The following is a 21,279-nucleotide window of genomic DNA, read 5'->3' on the forward strand; positions in this document are numbered from 1 at the left end:
ACATCCCAGAAATTATTTCAGGAGCATAACACAGCCTGAAACAACTTGCAAGTCCTTAATTTACATCTTCAGATTTCCCAGCTGGAAATTTGAGATCAAAACCACTGAACTCACAGCTGTGAGAACAGTTCACGAAGAACAAACCCACAAGTTTTAAGATGAATTACCACTAAAATTGTAACCAGATTTTTTGTGGAAAAGGTGGAGACTATCTTATAATTACTCCATGCTGCCATGAAATTGTATAAAGTCTTCCTTGTTATTTTTGCATCTGTGTGTGTGTGTAAATTCTGAGTAAATCCAGAACAGGAAAGCAAAGCTTGTAAGGCGAAGAAGCTAAGAAGAGCATGAGACAGAAAAAATAAACAAGATTTTCTTCTGCCACAATGACCACAGGTCCAAATCCCAGAATTTTCATGATCACTCTGTGGCAATGTGTCAGAGATGTCTCTGTTTCAATCTCACATCTTTCTAGAATAGCCCAGATAATACATTCTTGTTATTTATTAATTATTAGAGATAATATTTTAGATCTGCCTTAATACACAAGGTCAGATGTACAGATATTTCTCCCCACCCTGTGCTATAATTCCATGGAAGAGCTGCTGAATTCCAGGAACCTTGAACAATCCAGCTGCAAACTTTCAGGAAAAATAATTCCATTGCCTCTGCTTGATCAATAAGCACATATCCTTAAATAGTCCACCATTTTATAACGTGAAAATTTAAAAATCAAAATTTTGTTATATTAAACACAAGTGCTGGTGGGGTTGGTTGTGGGGTCATGGATTGGTGCAAACATGGAAGACTTGGAATAGTTCCTGATAAAAAAAAATGTTATTTTTGAAAGAGAAGTGGGATTTTTCCAGATTTTTTTCTGGAGAGCTGGACAGTCAGTTGTGGAAAAGGGCTGGATATAGTACAAATCACTAATACAGCTTCCACATCTGGGAGAAGGGAAGAAGAGGAGCAGGTATCAAATAGCACAGAGAATAAATAGAAGATTAACACCTGTGAATCTTGTCTTGTAAAGTATAACTCAAATCAGCAGCAAAATCCCTTTGTCTGTGATCAAAGGCAGGCTTCACCCCCACCAACCAGAGGAAAACTGTCCCAGATTTCAGATAGGTTTGGTCAAGATCCATGAAAAGCACACAATCAGAGTGGAGGTAGGCAGTGCTGTCCAGCTCTCAGGGACACTCACCCCGTCAGGTCTGCCGTCCGAGGCTGTGACGATGAGGATGTAGCGGTCAGTGCTCTCTCTGTCCAGGGGCTTTCCCAAAGCCAGCAGGCCAGAGCTGGGAAGGAAACAAAACCAGGACATGTTAGCAGGGTGGCTGGGAGAGGTCTATGACCACCTGAGCTCCACCACCTTGCTGACACCAAGGTTCCTTGTTGTAGGAGCTCTTGGGCTGTCTGTGGGTGAAGGCCAAGAAAAACCATGAGCCAATTCCTAATGCTCTCCACTTGGATACAGGAATAATCCTGGATTAAAACATCAACCTAGTAAGACTACAAAAGCTAGAGCTCCACTGAACACAGAGCCCTGATTTGCTCCTGCTGCACTTGAGCTATTCAACTATCAAAACATATTTATTTTGTATTTTTAATATTAATGCTACAGTAAATGAGAAGAGAGAAGGGCAAGCAGGGGATTAATCACTGAGGAGTTCTGATACCCAGCAGAACTGAGCAGGAAACTCTGGGAATAAAACACACACAGACTTCAGGGTGAGTCTCCTCAGGGAGAGGCTACTGGGGAAAGTTACACATTGTGTAACTTCAGAGTAAGGCCTTCAAGTATCCCCTAATAGTTAAATGTTGCTGCAGCCACAAGGGTGGTGGAAAACAAATCCCAGAGTGGTTTGGTTTGGGTTGGGAGGGACCTTAAAGCCCATCCTGTGCCACCCCCTGCCATGGACAGGGACACCTTCCACTGTCCCAGGCTGCTCCAAGGCCCATCCAGCCTGGCCTTGGACAATTCCAAGGAATTGGGATCTTATGATTATTGAATCCCATTTTAAAAGGACAACAAAAGAAGGGTTAATTGGAAGCCACATAAAAAAAATGTTTGAAAACACTGCAAACTCCTGTAAGTGCTGACAAATGAAACAATTTGGATTTTTCCTCTGATCTAATTCCCTCCTGCAGATGTCTGGAAGCCACCCAGAGGGATGAGACCCCACCACAGACTCACTACTTCTATGTCAGGAAGGATTAGGAAGGTACAGTGTGGACAATCCTGCCTAAGGAAGCTCGACACTCCTTAAGTGAGCTGGCACCAGAGCTCTGAACTGTCCCAAAGCTCCACATTTCATTTCCACAATTTTGGTGCCTGCTGGAACCTGGGCAAGATTGTAACAAAGTGACAGCACCGCTCCTAAATCCACAGGGAATTTAACAACTATGGATCAAGGGTGATAGTTATCCCGGGCTGCTTCTCCCATGGAATTCCACCAAGTATCTTAAGAAAGATGTAACACCACAAGTTTTTGCAGCCCAAAATCCACCCCAGATGGGATCTGGAGATCCTGTGATTTCCCAATGGATGCCAATGGATAGATCAGGCACAAGCAGTGGTCAGGCACAGCTCTCAATTTTATTTGCTGTACCCACATTTGATGCTCAGGATCCAGAGCATGAACAGTGACTTGTGCAGAGATTTTACTGAAACAGAAAATCCAAACCAAAGCATAGATTCTTGCCAAACAAGGAGGTCTCCTTGGCTTGGCTGGACTTCTCCAGAACACTTGGATGTGTTACACCTGGACATGGGATTTTCTCCTAAATTATAAATTTCTGCAGGGTTCCTTCTCTAATTTCCTACTCTCAGAGAAGATCTCAGCAAACTGCTTCCAGGCCAAGAATTTCCAACAGAAGCAAATCCCAGCACTTCCTGGGAAGCTGTTCCTTCCAATAAATACCACAAAAATGGTGGAAACTGGGAGTGGGAGCACAATTCTACCCTAGGATTGAAAGGTTGGTGGGGAAAGTAATATTTCAAGAGTATTTCAGGAGATGGTCCAGTCAGTCTGCCTCATGGTTATCCAATGAAAACTTCTGTTTGTGTCCTGCTAAGATTCTTTCAAAAAGGACAATTTCCATTGAATCTAAAACACTTCCCTGGAAGTTGGCAAAAACTAGGGGCAAATGAATTTTGTGTATGGTTTTTAACTAGTTTTTTAAATAAATATGGAGCTGACATGTCTTGGATCCCGAAGAGAGGAGAATGGAACTTCCAGCATCTGACCTCCTTCTTCCAGAGTGAGATTCCAGATGCTGAGGATTCCTGATCCAGGGAAAATGATGCTCCAAAGGGAAAGGGAAAGGGCAAAGTGCAACACCATAAAGAGGGATAGGCCTGAGAAAATTTCTGCATTCATTTATATATTTTAAAATATATAAGCACGTTATTATTTAAAATACATATTTATATACATTTTATATCTAGTAACTTATTATTGTTGATATATTGATGTATTTCATATAATCACATTATTATTTAAAATATGTATCTCTAATTGGTATATATATATTATAATATTATATATACAGCTATAGTAACTATAAATATAACAGCTATGTATTATTAATCCATACATGTATATGAATATTTATATGATTTTCAACAAATGTTAAAATTCCATATATACATCAAACAAACATGATCCCTATTTTATATCTAACAATATACACATATTAAATCATATTATATTTTCAATTTTAGTTACTTGATTAGACTCACAATTGGGTTACTAATCCTAATTTGATTATGAAGACTTTAGTTAGATGAAGGAAAATTCTTAGTTTAGCAGACAGATATGGCCCACAAGAAGGCAAAACAATCAGCCATAATATATAAGCATGTGGCTATAAATAAATATATTTAATACATTAAATATATGTATTAAATGAAATTCGTTATGTTACATAGAAATATCTATTTTTCAGCATTCTCAAAACACTGCAAGAAAATACAAACAAAAAAAATTTATGGGGAAGAAAGAATAAATAAAACATGAAAGACTTAAGTGGTAAATTATTTACTGAAAAAACATATTAAAGTGGAGCTGAGAATAGAATATTGACATCAAACACTGACCTGCGTGAATCCATGTGCACTTCTCCAATATTGTCTACCATATTCCCTTTTTTATCTCCTTCCTACCTCTGGAAAAATTACACTTGACATGTCTTTTGAATGATGACATGTTAAATTATAAATATCCTAACTTATAAATACCCTAAATTTTATACCCTAAATTATCAATATCCTGTGTTTTCCCCTAGGATTCTGACTCCTTTAACACTCCATCTTTCCAGCCTCACTCTTTCCAGGAAACACAAGGAGGTAGGGAATTGCCAGAGGTGGTGCTCAGGTTCCAGAGCTAGAGAAGGGAGAACAAAACCATCTCTCAACCCTTGGATTGAGAAGGAAAAAGATGGAGTAAGGAGATGTAGAATTGGGATTATCCAGTCCTCGTGCTGCCAGGCAGGAATTACACTGGAGTTAACTGCATGCTCCAGGACGGAAAACAAGAATCCAGAAAAAGGGAGCAAGAATCCTGGTCATGGGCTCTGACTTGGCCTTTGAGGATCCAAACTTGAGATAAATTCCTGTAGCCTTACACATCACATTAAAGATGTTTCACTTAATAGTAATCGTCCAATTGATCAACATATTTCAGCATCCAGGAAAAAGGCAAAAAGCTGAAGGAAACTTGGCACAAAGCCTTTTCCAAAGGAACAGGAAGGGGAAAACACTTCAAGGAACTCTTTACCACAAGGTGGTGTATCAGAGCTGAGCACTGAACCCCAAATGTGCTCAGATTTGTGGGGGCTGTGAGGCTGGGGGAGTCAGGCCTCCCAAGGGTCCCAGAGGATGGGGATGGAGGGATAGAGCAGGAATTCCAGGAACACCAACCTTAACTGCTTGGTTTCTGGGTATGGCCACCCTGCTCATATCCCAAGTTGGACAACACATGGATCCAGATTCCAGTAGCTGGCCTGGATTTCCAAATGTTTTTTTTAAGCCTGTCTGGTGTGAAGAACTGCCGGGAATTTAACGGTGTGGTGTGAAGGGTGATCACTGAGTGACCCCTTTGGAGCATCTCTTGTGCAGTCAGGTGGTTTTGTTCAAGTTATAATCATAATAGGTGCTTTCCTACCACTGTAACTCCCCTTTGGAGCATCTCCCATGTAACCAGGCTGGATTATTCACCTTCAAATCAACAAATCCTTCTTTATTCCCATTGCAACCCCCACTTTGGAGCATCTCTCATGTTGCTATTGTAGATTATCCAGGTTCTAAAGGTGCTAGAGCAGGTCAGGCTGAATTTCTCAGGTTAAGGGTTGCTTGCAGCACTTGGGCAGGAGTCCCTACAAAACTCCAATCCCAAGCCATGGATAACACCAGCAGCCCAACATCAATCCCTGCTCTGGCCACTCCAGTGAAGGAAAGTGTCCCCTCTCCAAGGTGTCCCTTCCCTCACCTGCCAAGTCTTTATCAAGCCTAGTGGATGAGAGCACCAGCACCTCCTGGCATCCTCAAGGCTTTGTTCCCATTGTTTCCTGAAGGATCTGAATTCTCCTTGAATGGGAGATTTATTATCCACAGCTCAGAACAGACAAACCTGTCTCAGGAGTTTTGGGTATTTAGGTTCACAATCTTCCCCTCACACCAAATTAAAATTATTTTGCATCAGGAGTTAATAAGGCCCAGTTTACTTCTGTCCCATCATTTATTGTGGGAAGTCAGGTCACCACCCTCCCTTCCTCCTGAAAGAAAAAAGGATACTTTGGATTGCAAATAAAAATTAATAACAGGTAAATTAATAGCGAATAATAAGTAAAATAAAGGGTGGTGGGCCAGGCAGAGACCAATCTGATGCTTCATTTCATAGCAAACCCTCTCGTTCTCACTCTGTTTGAGTTGGAATTTAATTTAAGGAAAATACAGTTCTTAAACAATGCTCAAAGGGCTTTTCACTACAGGCTAAACCATAACAAGACAGGAAATTAAAGCAAAAATTGTCCCTATCATTAGTCAGGAGCTGACAGGTAAAGGGTTTTAATTAATCCCTGGCCACTCTTTTAAATAGAATCTTTCCACCTCAGTGAGTTTCCTTTACCTGAGGTGTTTAAAATAAATAAACAATGGCCAGTGACAAACCCCAGAGTGGAATTTGGCTCACAGAGCTCTCATTAATGGCTAGCAGACCCTCGAAGGAGCAGCTGAAGGTGTCTGAGCACAACCCTTTTCTCTCAGCTCCTCCATTCCCTGGACTGACAAGCTCCAAGACTGTTCTCCGAGGGTTTCCCACTTACCTTTGAGAGAGATTAAAAACTTGTTGAGGATCTCCATTCTGAATGAGGTATTTGATGGGGTCTCCCTCTCTATCGAAAGCCTTTAGGGAAGGAAAAAAGAGGATAAAATTCAGTCAGTGGCAAAGGTTTCTTCTCTTTCCTTCCATGTAGAAACTGGGGAATTAAGTTTTAGGAAAGATTCCCTCAGGGATGATCCCAATCCCGGTTTCTAAGGCAACTCTGGTTATTGACAAACTACTCAAGATGTGCTAGAGCACATCAGAATTCCTATGCTACACAGAAATGACAATATCTTAAATGCAGGATAATAATTACTATTAATTATTAGTAATTATCAAATTACAGCTACATCCAACAGCATGAGTATGAAATTCAGGCTTTAATAATTTACTTCTATTTTTCTGCAGCTCCACACTAATTAGACTGAACTTTTGGTTTCCTTTCTTCCCATTCTTCATTTCCACTTCTTATCAAGATCCTTCTTTCTGCTATTTTATTAGAATTCCCACCTTTGGCTGATGCTCCAGTGAGTTCCAACTGCAGCACTCACAGCCCACAATAATTTGCTTTTTGATGTGGTGAAGATCAGGGTAAGACCTTTAAGAAAAGACATTAGCAGCACCAAAATGAGGATATTCCACCTATTAGGTGGAAAAAAATATTTCAAAAGTTGAATAAACTATGTTTGATGTCTCTCCTGGTGCCACCTGAGGCCATTTCCTCTGTTCTAGAAGAGAAGAGGCCAACCCTCACCTTGCTCCTGTCAAGTTGTTGCTGTGGACCACAATCTAGAGCTGTGTAGTTTTGAGCTGACCACCTAAAAAGCAGTTTCTGAGATAAAAACCCAAGAAAAATAACAAAACCCCTACTCAAAACCCCCCCAAAATCAAGAGAAGAAGCACAAACTATTTAAATATGCAGGCAGAGCAGGGAACATAGTAAGAAAACAACTTGGCTTAGCCAAATCCAACACAGGGTCTAAGTCAGATGGAAGAGATCAGCACAAATAAAGGGCAAGAAAAACTGGATGGGGACACAGTTGGAAAAAGTCAAGGCAAAACTGGAGTAGAAACAGGATAGAACACAAAGGATAACAAAGAAATGTTTCAGTTACAGAAGGAACCTGAGGAGTAGTTTGCAAAGCAGAAGGAATGATGTTGAGAAGGTCAAAGAGGTAAAACTGCCCCTGTTCCAGCTCCAAACTAAATTAACTGGGGAAAATCTTCAGTTGTGAGCTGGGCAAGGGTCAGGCAGAGAAGATGTTCATAAACACAGCATCTTTGAACCAGCTCCTGGAATTCAAGCCTGGTGAAGTCCATCCTGGTGTATGGAAGGGTGGGAGCAATCTCAAAGCCATCAGAATTTTTTTTTTTTTTTTTTTGAGCACTCCCAGAGAACAAAAATGCTGGAGGGCAAACCCAAGGTCTATCGTTCATGTAAGAATGAGACAGGAAATCATTCACCAGGCAGGTGGAGTGCAATTCCCAGAAACCCACTAATATCCCAATTATTTGTAAGTTCCCTGCAATGCCAATATGTAGATGGATAATACAGAACTAAATTTCTCCAGAACAAAAGGATGCTGAAGCAATTTAATCTGATTTTCCAACAGGACAAGTCTCCTGAACAGGACAGCAACTGTGGATCAATAAAGCAGCAGAGCCTTGGTGAAGGCTTTTCCCACTGCTCGATGGGACATTTTCCCAAAGGAACTCCGACAACACAGTCTCCAAATGGAGGGTGGGATTAAGCAAGAATTAAACCCATCATCAAAATTAAGGTCAGGCAGTAGTGGCTAGTGTTAATACTGACTCAGTTCTGCATGGGTGGGTACAGCTCTTCCAGCACTAATCAACATTCCCATCCACAACATCAGGGATGGGAAAATGGAGAGAATTGTTTATAAATTCCATGGGTGGCACTGAGTGACGGAAGGTGTGGGTGGAATTTGGATCTCCTTGGCCTGAGGATATGAACAGTCAGAATCTGAGCCAAGAACACAAAATGCTACAAACACTGGGGGCAGACAACGTGAGGAGCTGAGATCTCTGAGGACTGTATTTGATCCTAAATCACCAGAATCCCATGGTTGCTCCTGTCTTTAGTGCTTTGTCCTCCTTTTACCTTCCCTGCAGGGCATCCTGCCCTCCCTTCACATTAAATTGTCTCAGAGGTATCATTATGGTCTGCATTCTCTCATAACAAGCCAGGGGGTTCTCAGGAAGCCAGAAAATCAAAGACTAGCTGCTGTAGATTTCATTTTCTCTTTAGCCCCATGGAAAACCCACCTTCAACCAACATGCTTAAAAAAAAAATAAAACGGGCAAAAGTTAATCATTGCTTATAAAAACCCCTGCTTTCTTTAAAAGCAAAGATCACCATGTTCTTATGTACAGAAGAAAACCACTGAAGGCAAGGGGAAGAGCAACCTATTCCTAATTTTTTCCAGATCAATGGCATAGAGTGATTCCATAAATTGCACACAACAATTCCGTGTTAGCTCCTTGTTCAGCACATAACTGGACCCTGCTAACAGCCCTATTTGTTCTGCAGGCTCCCAGAAAAAGGACAGCATTTGCATATTTTAATTAATAATGGCTGCCAGAACATGAAGCCATAAACGCCTCCAGGCATGCAATAAACTCTGAGGTTTATTTACAAATTAATGCAGTGGAGATCATTTAATATTGCAATAATCTCAATGTTGTTAATTAAACCACCAGTCAAGACCAACTGGGTGCATTAGAAAATAAATAAGGGGATAAGAAAGAAATAAAGCCCTCCATCATCAGCAGAAGAAATTTTAATAGACAAGAAAAGTGAATTTCATTTTTCCAAAGTCTAAAGGGAAAATTTAAAGCAGCTACACTTGCATTATTACTGACCCTAATGTTTTGCAGATCTTCAGATTTGATAAATTGGGAATATCTGAAAAATTTTGCTGGCTCTCTTCAGGATTTAGCAACTGTCCTGCTGTATGCACAACTACCAAATTATCACTAAGAGAGAGCCATAAAAGCATATTTTCTTAATCTGTACCAGCCCAAACACTAATTGGATTGATAAGACTCAGGAAAAGAAACATCAGTGTGAAAAAGTACCCATGAAAACAGTTGTTCAAAATTTGAGGCCTGGTGATATTCCATATCATTGATGGAATACAGACAATGGCTTCAGGCACAAAACCCAAAACAAGGTGCCTAATTGGGAACTTTTGGTTGCCTGGAAAAGGCAGTACAGGATTTCAGAAGTTTAAATACTCAGTTTATGAATGTTTAAACTGAGTATTTAAACTCATATGAATGTTTAAATTAATGTCCTGGTGGATTTTACACAGCAGGGAATAAAGGAAGATGAAAACAGAAATATGCTGCACACAGGAGAAGTCCTTCAATACAGATGGAGGTTTTAATGCAGGACGAGGGAGCTGGACTTGGAATTGGGCTGGGAGGGATCCTTAAAACACACCCAGTACCACTCCCTGCCATGGGCAGGGACACCTTCCACTATCCCAGGCTGCTCCAAGCCCTGTCCAGCCTGGCCTTGGACACTTCCAGGGATCCAGGGGCAGCCACAGCTGCTCTGGGCACCCTGTGCCAGGGTATCCCTCCCGCCACGGAAATATTCCTTCCCAATATCCCATCTGACGCTGCCCTCTGGTGCTTGGAAACCATTCCCCTTATCCTGGCACTCTAGACCTTTGTAAAAAGTCCCTCTTCATCTTCCACATTTCAGGTTGAGGACAATCAGATCTTCAAGGGATACAGTCCTGCACTAAGCACCAAAGCTAAAGCCAAGCGTATTTGGGTTTTAATAATCAAGTATTTTTCATAAAACACAGGATCACTGAGGCTGGAAAATCCCTCCCAGCCCATGGAGTCCAAGCTGTGCCTGATCCCCACCTTGTCCCCAGCCCAGAGCACTGAGTGCCACGTCCAGCCCTTCCCTGGACACCTCCAGGCATGGGGACTCCAAAGCTCCCTGGGCAGCCCCTGCCAAGGCCTGAGCTCCCTTGCCATGGAGAAATTCCTCCTGGTGTCCAACCTGAGCCTCCCCTGGCACAGCTTGAGGCCGTTTCCCCTTGTCCTGTCCCTGTTCCCTGGCAGCAGAGCCCGACCCCCCCTGGCTGTCCCCTCCTGTCAGGGAGTTGTGCAGAGCCAGAAGGTTCCCCTGAGCCTCCTTTGCTCCAGGCTGAGCCCCTTTCCCAGCTCCCTCAGCTGCTCCTGGGGCTCCAGCCCCTTCCCCAGCTCCGTTCCCTTCCCTGGACACGCTCCAGCCCCTCCATGTCCTTCCTGGACTGGGGGCCCAGAACTGGACACAGCCCTCAAAGTCCCTCAGCAGTGCCAGCACATAATGGGCTGTCTGGAGTTCAGTGAAACATTAAAGCAGATCATTCCACTGGAGCTTCACTTTCCAACCATATTTAAATCCCATCAAATCCTTCAATACTAAAACCTGCCAAGAGGTTTTCTGCCTCCAAAGATCCCTCAGGCCCTCAGCCACAGACACTAGCACCTGTCAAGGAAACACAAATGTTTCTGTTTCTCAGCATGTTCCTGGCTTCTGTTCCTCTTTGGGACTTCCAACCCCAATTGTCTCTCACCAGGGAGGAGAAGGCTCCTGAACAGCCTGGCCCTTCTACTCCTCCATCCCTACAGGCACCACAGATGTGCCAGGAGTTAATTGGCAGCACTGAGCTAAATTAGTCATCCTCCCTCAGCACAGGTGACTTTATGAGCTTAACCAGCCAGAATAATCCTAGTCTTTCAGCAGGAAACCATTTTAGCAGGAGCTTTCTCAACCACCTGCTTTAGTGAGTTAATTAGAGCTCCTTTATTTCACTACTCCTAAATACAGCATTAAGTTCCTGATCCCTCAAAAATAAAACCTCAATAAAGAGTTGCCATTTATCTCCCTATTTTGCACAGCTGGTTTTTAGGCAGAACACAATGCAGTAAATAAGGAACAGTAAATAAGTGAGGAGAGAACTGATTTTTTAACCATTATCACAACAAGGGGATGTCTGGTCCTGATGCATGAGGATGAGGGATGTTCCTGCTCCTGGACTTGGCCAGAAGCTGTTGCATGATCCCTGATCCCAGGGCACAATGTCCCACCAGTTCTCAGCCTGGCAGCAGTGGGATCTCTGCTCCCTCTCAGCCTGTTGTTCCACACACCAAGGGGTAGAAATATCTTCAGGCATTTTTCAAAAATGACAGGCTAGGGAAGGCAAATGGCCAAAAATCCTGCTGAAATTCCCCATGAATGAGGTGCCGAAGCTCCTCTGATCTATTGGCAAATATATAGAGAGATTTTAACACAAGAAATCACAGGCCTTTCAAATTTCCAGCCACTTAGATTTTTTTTCTAATATAATTGTCACAGAATCCCAGAATGGTTTGGATTGGAAGGGATTTTTAAGATCAACTCATTCCAACCCCTACCGTGGGCAGGGACACCTTCCACTATCCCAGGCTACTCCAAGTCCCATCCAGCCTGGCCTTGGACACTGTCAAGGATCCAGGGGCAGCCACAGCTTCACTGGGCACCCTGTGCCATTTGCAGCCTATAGCATCTTTTACAATATTAAAATAAAAAAAAGAAGTAACAGAAATAGCCAGGTGAGCCCTTTTTCTCTACAGTCCCTGTAAAAGGGGCTGTTGATCAAAATGGAATCATTATTCAATCCCTTTGAACTGCCGCTTTTCCCCGTGGATGTAAGGAGTGGCACATGCGTGGCATGGACACAGAGGGCAGGAAGGTGGAGAAGGTTCCAGTACCCTCAGGGAGTCCCAGGGAAGCCTCTGTACCTGCAGGTTTAACAGAACAGCGCCGATCCTCATGGCCTCGCTGACTTCCAGGCTGTACATTAGCTGTGGGAAGCGCGGAGGGCTCTGGTTGTTGGGAGGCAGCACCTCGATGTAAACAGTGGTGATGGAGCTCCTGCAGTGCAGGGGGGGAAAAACCAGTCAAAACCAGTCAGAATCAATAAATCCAATCCACAAGGCAACCCACAATGGCAGCTTTACATAGTGTGTGTTCTCCAGCTCTAACAGCCTCCCTTTGCTCCTCTAAAAGCTTCAGTACATATTTTTCTTTCTGGATCAAAAGGAAAGCAGGCTGCCACATGAACAGGAAGAAAAGCTCAATAATTTCTCCCAGAGCAGCCCAAAGTGGTGTTCTTTCAAAAATAGAGCAGTAAGATATCAGTGCACACTCCACAAACAAACTGCTCCCAATGTGCTGTGTCCTCTGCGGGAGCAGCACGAATTCCAAGCTGGGAACTGCTCCTGCCACGCACAACAGCCACCCCTGGAGCCTCCCTGCTGGCAGTCAGTTTGCTTTTCCTTTCCTGGAAAAGAGGGAGCAGGGAATGCTGGCAGAGAGGATAATGCTGGGAGAAGAGATGCAGACAACTCTGTGAGGCTGCTACAATGCTGTGGGTCAATAATCCCCATTTCAGAGCAATGAATCCCATTTCAGAATAGTGGCAATGCAGGAGGCTACAAACCCCTGGCAAACCCTTCAGCTGCACTGAATCCCTGTCCCAAACAGACTGTAAACAGCATTCCATACGGAATATTGAAGGTTCTTTGGGACACTGGCACTGAAGACCCTGCACAGACCATCCTGTAAACCCACTTGATATCCAGCAGCCTCAACTTGAGAAAGGGAGCCAGGAGTCCCCCTGGAGATGGGAGATTAAAAATCTGACTCAAAGGGATCTTCCTCTTGCCTCTCTGCTCCATTATCCCACCTGCCTTCCTTCCTGGATGTCAGCACAGCATCCCAACCCCAGAACAAACCCTGAGAAGAGCGAGTGCTGCGCTGCAGGTGTAGCTTTCCCCCTCAGGAATCCTTGCACAAAGTTGATAAATCTCAGGTTTTAGGGCTGCAGGAAAGAAACCAAAGGAATTTGTCCCAGTTTTTTTGAGGTGAGGCAGGAAGAGGGAGAGAGAAGAAAATAATGAACCTCAAATGCTGCTTCTTTCAGGGCTAGTGAACTCAAGAGCTTTTTTAGGGGATCTTACCCAAAATTACCAGACATTTATTGTTGAAGCAGTTGCTGTATTAACTGAGATCTCATTTAATATAAAAACAACACATTAGTGATCAATATTTTTAATTAGCTGCCCAAAATTGTGGCCAAACATAGTCACTGCAGCAATGCCAGGGCTGAGAGCAACATGTTGGGGACTGTCACACACCCCCGGCAATGCTCTAGGATAAGAAATTGCTGTCCAGAAGGACAAATGACACTCCTGGGAAGGGGCTCTTCCCTCAGGGCATACCCACACACAGAGTGACAGGATTCAGTGCCAGGACACAGGGAGTGGCTTCCCCACTACCAGAGGGCAGGGTCAGATGGGATATTGGGAAGGAATAGTTCCTTGGGAGGGTGAGGATGCCCTGGCACAGGGTGCCCAGAGCAGCTGTGGCTGCCCCTGGATCCCTGGAAGTGTCCAAGGCCAGGCTGGATGGGGCTTGGAGAAGCCTGGGATAGTGGAAGGTATCCCTGCACTGGGACTGGATGGGCTTTAAGGTCTCTCCCAGCCCAAACCTTTATGGGATTCTAGGAATAGTAAGCAAATTTTCTTCAAATATTTAAGGCAAAATCACAGAAGTAAAGCACTAATAATCTGCAAACTAGAAGTACTCTTATATGGTCCTTTTTTGCAATGTCAATCCATTTTTTATTAACACCTTGCATTTTCCCCCCATGCCTTTTGTGTGGGTTATAGTCCAGTTAAGGAGCTGGCAAATTCCCCCTTGGAATGGGAAGGGGAAGGAGATGAAGCCGAGCCAAGCCCTGCAGCTGGTGCTTGCAGGTGAACACACAGAGACAACACAGCATTTGGGAACCACACAGAGCTCCCAAAATCACTCCAGGATGGACAAACAGCTTTTGTGCCCCATCAGCTGATTGAAAGTCAACTGCCATCACCATCTCTCATCTCTACTTAAATTATCTCCACATGGAATCACGGAATAGCTTGATTTGGAAAGGACCTTAAACTCATCCAGTGCCACTCTCTGCCATGGGCAGGGACACCTTCCACTATCCCAGGCTGCTCCAAGCCCCAAAGTCCAACCTGGCCTTGGACACTTCCAGGGATCCAGGGGCAGGCACAGCTGCTCTGGGCAATTATAAAATCTAGGATGAATGGATTTCCATCCATGTGGACTAACCCATCGTGACCTGATCCAGCAGAAGCCTGTATGAAGTGATATGAATCTTGTGTCTAGGAATCTGAGGGACTGTGAAAAGCTTAAAGTCTGACATGAAATTGTTTGATTTTACAAATGTAATTTCTTTTTCCAAAACCAGAAATTGTTGTGCTTCAATAAAGGAATGGGCTGTGCAGGGAAGGGGTGAAATCTGCAGCCCTGGAAGGTTTTGAGAAACAACTGGACGTGGCACTTGCTGTGGTTTGGTTGACAAGGTTGAACTTGATGATCTTGGATGGATCTTGGATGGATCATTTTCCAACCTTTATGATTCCATGATATCTCAAGAACTTACATTAATTATTATAATTAATAATCCTCAAATCCAAAATCTCAGTTGTGGCACAGCCACCCACTGACATTTTTAAACATCATTCCATGCAAAAACAACCCAAGAAACCTACAGAGAATTCTGATTTAAATTTGTGTTCACAAAAGCTGCAGAGCTACAGCTCCTGAGCCAGGTTCAGCAGCTGGGTTTTATTTCATGCATAAGCAAGGGGAAGACTGAAATCCAGTCACTTTCCAGGTGACTTTGGTTATCCTGGCACAGCTTTCCACTTCATATTTGCCTTGAAGACATTTCTGGAGAAGGACGCAGAGGCTCCCCACATCCATCCTCAGAAATACATATGTTTAGGCAATACAAAGATTTCTCCAGCACAAAAGGGGCTGATGGCAATCAGAGCTGTAGTGTGGGGTCACACCACAGGGATCCCAGACTCTCTGAAGGGGAGTTACTGATTTTTTTGCCTTCACTCTGAAGTACTACACAAAATAAATGCATAATTGTCCTCAATCTTCTCAGCAGTACCAGCAGCCTACTACCAGCGCGAGAGGGTTTATTAAAGAAGCAAGAGGGAGGAAAAAGTGTGAAATTCAACCAGGGGACTGCCACCAGATGCTAATTTTATGAACAACTTAGCAAGTTGAATGGACAGTAATTATAAAATATGTGCACAACAGCATGAGCTGCTATCTTAGAGACATAATAGAAGCAGCCAGTCCTGAGGAAAATACAGTTACTGAAATCCTACTCTCGTATTTTCTTTCCTTCTTACATTTCCCATTTGAAGAAGTTTTCACTTTACAGTTATGAGAGGTTTAAATGCTGGAACCTCCTATTCCTCCCTATCATGCTCTTTGGACAAGGAGGTTGTCACATTATCAGTACCAGGCCCAGAACACAACAGACATTTTTTTTGCTCCCTCCACACCTTCATGAAATAACATTTTGGCACAACTGCCAGATTTAGAACAGAAACCCCACAGAAACAGGTAAGCAGGGCTTGATACCTTTGCTGGTTTTTGAAAATATAGATCATAGAATGGTTTGGGTTAAAAGGGACCTTAAAGATGATGATGTTCCCCTTGCCACCTAAATCCTAAATCTGCAGTCTGCTCTTCTTTTTTAGCTGGGGTACAATAGAGATAATTCTGCTCTTAGGAGTTTTGTTCTTAGTGGGGACACTGCACACTCTACACCTGGAGAGGATCTCCAGCTCAGCAACCCCATTCTTTGGGATCCTTTTTGCATTTTCTGAACAAAAAGCATCTCCCTTCTCACTCGCTTTCTTCTTTCCATCCCTTCATCTCAATGAATGGACATGCACAGCTCCCAGCACAACTGGGAACTTTTAAATAACAGACCATGGCAAGCAAATGAAATCATGAAAACACAGCGCTGTAAGGAAAATATCATTAAGGACCACAAAGGGCAAGAACTCTACTGTGCCACTTTTCCAGAACAGAGGCATGGAATTGTATCCCAGCATGGATTACAGACATGGGTGTGAGGCACAGGTGCTCCTGCTGAGCTGCTGGAGTAGTGCATCTAACATTAGCAGATGCATTAATTACCTTCTCTGCGCAGGGGGGGCACTGTCAGACGCTCTGACCGTGAGGGCGTAGGAGCGCCCCACTGCCAGCACCACTCCTGGAGCGATGGTGATCAGGCCTGTGTGCTCATTGATGGTGAAATCTCCCTGATCCCCAGCCAGGATTTCATACACTATCTGCCCATTGGCTCCCTCGTCAGCATCCACGGCCGTCAGCTGCAAGGCAAAACCACAGGGTCAGCAGGGAACCTCTTCACAGGCTCTGGGAAGGTGATTCGGGAGGAGGAGAGGGGAACTGGAACATCTGGAACACACACAAGAATTTCTGAGCACAGAAAGATACAGCTGAAATGAAGAATAATAGCTGTAAAAAAACATCATGAAGCAGAGAAAAACTGCTATCTAAAGACTGCAAGGCACTTATTTTAAGATACAAATTAAGAAACCTAATTTAGACCGATTTTATTCTCTGTGGGTTAGAATATATGAAACTTTCTATAAAAGCAGAAGGAAGAAGGTATTTTTTGTGTAGCAAAAGTAATGAGAGGATTGTATTTATTTATTTCCCATCCCTCTCTGCACTTTTCCAGGACACAGCCCTGATAGTGCCAGGAAGTCTCATGTCCAGGCCTGGCATTCCAAGCCCTCCTTCTGCAGAGCTGGAGAGCAATGTTTGTGTTAATGCGCACCTATGGCTATGACAGCCAAGTGGAAGGGAAATGGCAGCTGTTCCCATATGGATACACACTTGGAATCATGGAAACACTCAAGTTGGAAAAGCCCTCTGAGATGGTCGAGTCCAACAGTTAACCCAGCACTGCCAAGGTCACCACTAACCCATGTCCCCAAGTGTGACATTGTCTTTAAATCCCTTGAGAAAAATCTAAATCCTGGTTTTAGACCCAGATTCTAACAGTGAACATAGTGAAACGAGGATGTTCTTCTCTTCCCTCTGGGAAAGGCAGCGGGTTTATCCCATTTATGTTGTGAGCCACCATAAATCAAACACACTTGGCCAGGAATTAGAATATATTTGCTTTTAGTGAATCATGGAAGAAAATCCCAGAGTGGTTTTGGCTGGAAGGGACCTTAGAGCTCATCCCATACCACCCCCTGCCTGGGATGTCTTCCACTATCCCAGGTTGCTCCAAGCCCTGTTCAACCTGGCCTTGTTGTCTCTTCTTCTTTTAGGAGTTGTTTTGCTGATACACAGGTTCCTCAAACGACTTTTCATTCTGTAGGACAACATTCCCTCAAAAGCACAAGGAATGACATAAAGTGGTCTGAACAGCACTGGAACATCCAGGAGGCCACAGCATCCAGCTGTGAATCCAGCTGCCAAAAGCTGGCAGTGGAAGTTACAGGGAATGATGGCACCATGGGGTGCTCTGCTGCTCCCAGCTCCAGGGGAGCAGTGGGAGATGGGGAATGGAAAAGGGCACCAGCAGGGGTGACAGCAGAGCTTTCCTGGGATGTCCAAAGTAATCCCAGCCTCAGGAAGGATCCCTGCAGGGATCCTAATGTGAGGATGAAAAAGAAGAGACATAGCTTCTTCAAAGGTCTCTGCCTTGGCTTTCCTGACACTAACCCTCCTGCCCTGGGGCAGCAGGGACAGAGGATGGGAGCACTGGATGTCAGCGGTGATGGAAAACCTCGGCACCGGCTGCGAGGCCAAGGGCAGGATCAACAGCTGCTCCTGAGGCAAGGCCAGCTGAACAGCAGGCTCTGCCTCTGGGCCCCTCTTGTCACCCTGTAACACCTTGAGGCAGGGACAGAAACTCCCTGACGGCCTTGCCATGCTATGATAGAAAATCATCTCCCGATCAATGCAGCATCACATCAACTCCAGCAACTCACAGCTCCCACAGCACCACCCAAGGCTGCAAAACCAGCGCCCAAAACTGCCAAACCACCACCTATGACTGCCAAACCTGCACCCCCAAACTACCAAATCACCACCTAAAACTGCCAACCACCACCTAGAACTGCCAAACCACCACCTAGAACTGCCAAAGAACCACCTAAAAGTGGCAAACCACCACCCACAACTGCCAAACACCACCTGGAACTAGCAAAACACCTTTGCCCAAGGATGGCTAAAAATTTGGAAGAGCAGGAACCAAACCTTGCCACTAAAACAAGAGTAAAGCCCAAAGCTGCAATATCTGAGTTAATCCCATTTGCATACAGTGTTAAGCACCAAGGGGAGGATGTGCATTACTGAGTCCTGGAATGGTTTGGATGGGAAGGGACTTGAAAGCACATCAAGTTCCATGAGCAGGGACACCGTTCACTGTATCAAGCCCATCCAACCTGGCCTTGGGCACTTCCAGGAAAACACTCAGGGATCTAATTGGTTCCTAAGATAATCTTGATCCTTTATGCACAGAGGCTCAGTGAAATACAAAATTTCATTTAGAAAGTCATAAATATTGTTCAAACCAAGAATTAAGCCCACAACAGTTTTAAAAACAATTCTTAATTCATCTCCTATAGCATTTTGGGACACACTGTACAGTGAACATAGAATAAATCATTGAAATGCCCCAAAAATCATGGAACAGGGGTCATCTTCCCTTAAAAATTTTAAAAAACCAAATTAATACTTGTGTGGGCTTTTTTTTATCTGCCTCATTCTCTGTTTTCTTTTGGAATTCTAAAGAAGCCATCCTATGAAAACTGGAAATTAAATCCCTCATTCTATAGCTTCCATACATACTTGGGTGTGTTAATTTACCTTGCAGAGAATAATTATCCACTCCAATGACAGAGCTGTAAAAACCTTGTCTGCTGAACTTCAAAAGTAACACACACACACACCCACAAAAAGATAAATTAAACTTTTATGCAAAATACAGGGTACTGAGGATTTAATGTCAGAATTTGGAACCAGTCCAGTTTTTACTGTGACGACATGAAAAAGGAAAATTAATTGACTACATAGGCACAGAGATTAAGCAGGTTAATTAAACCTACAAATACGGAATGCTTGGAAAGATAAGTGATATGAGAAACATTTTGGGGGCAAAACCAGGAATCAAACCTGGGATTGAATAGAATTAAGGTTTAACTGCTGCCATAATACATGATTCCAGAAATCCCACCTCCAGCTGTCCCAGACCGATAGAGCTTCATAGTTAACAAGATTTAAGAAACAGGGGCTAAAATGTAAAGGGAGAAGAACAAAATAAGGTTTTATTTACGCTCCTGAGAAATTTTCATCCAGCAGGATCAACCCCATTGCATCAACATTTAATGTACTAAAAGTCTGGCAAAACAGATGTGGATTCTGCTGCAGCAATAAGTGGTTTTCTTGGGAGGAAAAGGAGATTTAGGAGTTGTTTTCTTGAGAGGAAAAGGAGGTTTAAGAGTGGTTTTGTTGGGAGGAAAGGGAGATTTAGAATGATGGCCTTAAGCCTACAAAGACACATCTTGATTATGATATAAGCCCTGCTCAGACTCACTTCATTACTGGAGGAAACTGGGCTTCAGTGTTTGACCTGGAACTTCTCACAGCAACATTCGTGGTCATCTGGCCCTGGACAGATAAAGTGATGACCAACATTCCCAGCACCTTTCACCAGATTCATTGTGATGGAAAAATTCCAGGATTGTTATGGAGACATTCCTGAACTTGAGTCAGCCACACATAATGATTTCTGAGTAGGTTAAAACATGTTTTCATTATCTCCTTCAGACATTTCATCAAGCCTCAATCCATTATTTTTCCTGGAGTCTGTAGAGACATTGACTGAGCAATGCAAACACAGCCCGGTTTTGTTTTCTCTCTCTGCTAATCAGGTTTGCTTTGGTGATGGAAATGAATTACCTGACGGGCAGAAGGCAAAAGGTTGTAAACAAACATGTAAATAAAAGATGAAGTGGGGTCTGAAGATTACTTTTATGAGGATTGTTTTAGGGAAAGGTTCAGGAGTGGTCTGGCATTGAACAGGTCACAGCCCCAAGGCTGCTCAAGGAGCGTTTGGACTACAGAGATGCACAGGCTGGGATTGTAGGGGTAGCTGGGAGGGTCAGGAGTTGGATCCATGATCCCTGTGTGTCCCTTCCAGCTGCAGATATTCCATGACCTTAAGATTTCTGCTAAACTGTCCTGCTCTTTTATGGCACAATGCAGGTTTAAGAGCTGGAAATCAAGAACTTAGGCTAGGCTGGGGCAGGACCTTAAAAATTAATTTGTGCTGGTGCTATCACACAAAATTGTTTCAGCAGGGAACAGGGCACTGAACCCCTGTGTATTTTGTTCTCCATTTTTAATCAGGGAATTATTTAATTATTGCTTGGAAGTGAGGTCTGGAACGTGACTCATGCCACTGCGCTAGGAAATTAGGGAGAAATTAGATATGTGGATAATTTGAGGTAGGGTGTAAGAAGAGCAAAACTGGGATTATTCAGCCTGGGGAAGAAAAGCTTCAGGGTGACCCAACTGTGACTTTCCAGGACCTGAAGGAGCAACAGGAAAGATGGAGAGAGATCTGCACAAGGGATGAAGGGACAGGACAAGGGAAAATGGCTTCCCACTGCCAGAGGGCAGGGATAGATGGGATTTTGGGCAAGAATTGTTCTGTGTTATGGAGGTGAGGCCCTGGCACAGGGTGCCCAGAGAAGCTGTGGCTGCCCCTGGATCCCTGGAAGTGTCCAAGGTCAGCTTGGACAGGGCTTGGAGCAGCCTGGGATAGTGGAAGCTGTCCCTGCCCATGGCAGGGGGAGGAACTGGATGGACTTTGAGGTCCCTTTCTACCCAAACCATTCCATGATTCCATGAATTACATTTAAGGCCCATCCACAAGTTTTCTTGTAGAGACAAAATACAAAAAATCTCCTCATGGGGCAAGATTTAGGTGAAAAATATTTTTTTTGTCACCCT

At 43.8% G+C, this 21,279-nt stretch overlaps 1 protein-coding gene across 2 annotated transcripts in view; it reads right to left on the minus strand.

The window, feature by feature from the left end:
* The window catches only part of PCDH15 (protocadherin related 15), a 324,226-nt gene that overhangs the window by 117,634 nt on the left and 185,313 nt on the right, over positions 1–21,279 (minus strand). For both annotated transcript variants that reach the window (XM_058841858.1, XM_058841859.1), the window contains exons 14-17: positions 16,417–16,610; positions 12,138–12,270; positions 6,328–6,407; positions 1,205–1,298 (exon numbers count right to left, since the gene is read on the minus strand). In XM_058841858.1, the coding sequence (XP_058697841.1) occupies positions 1,205–1,298; positions 6,328–6,407; positions 12,138–12,270; positions 16,417–16,610 (501 nt within the window). The remainder of the gene's footprint in view (positions 1–1,204; positions 1,299–6,327; positions 6,408–12,137; positions 12,271–16,416; positions 16,611–21,279) is intronic.

Source organism: Poecile atricapillus, chromosome 6, assembly GCF_030490865.1.
Source record: "Poecile atricapillus isolate bPoeAtr1 chromosome 6, bPoeAtr1.hap1, whole genome shotgun sequence".
Taxonomy (NCBI): domain Eukaryota; kingdom Metazoa; phylum Chordata; class Aves; order Passeriformes; family Paridae; genus Poecile; species Poecile atricapillus.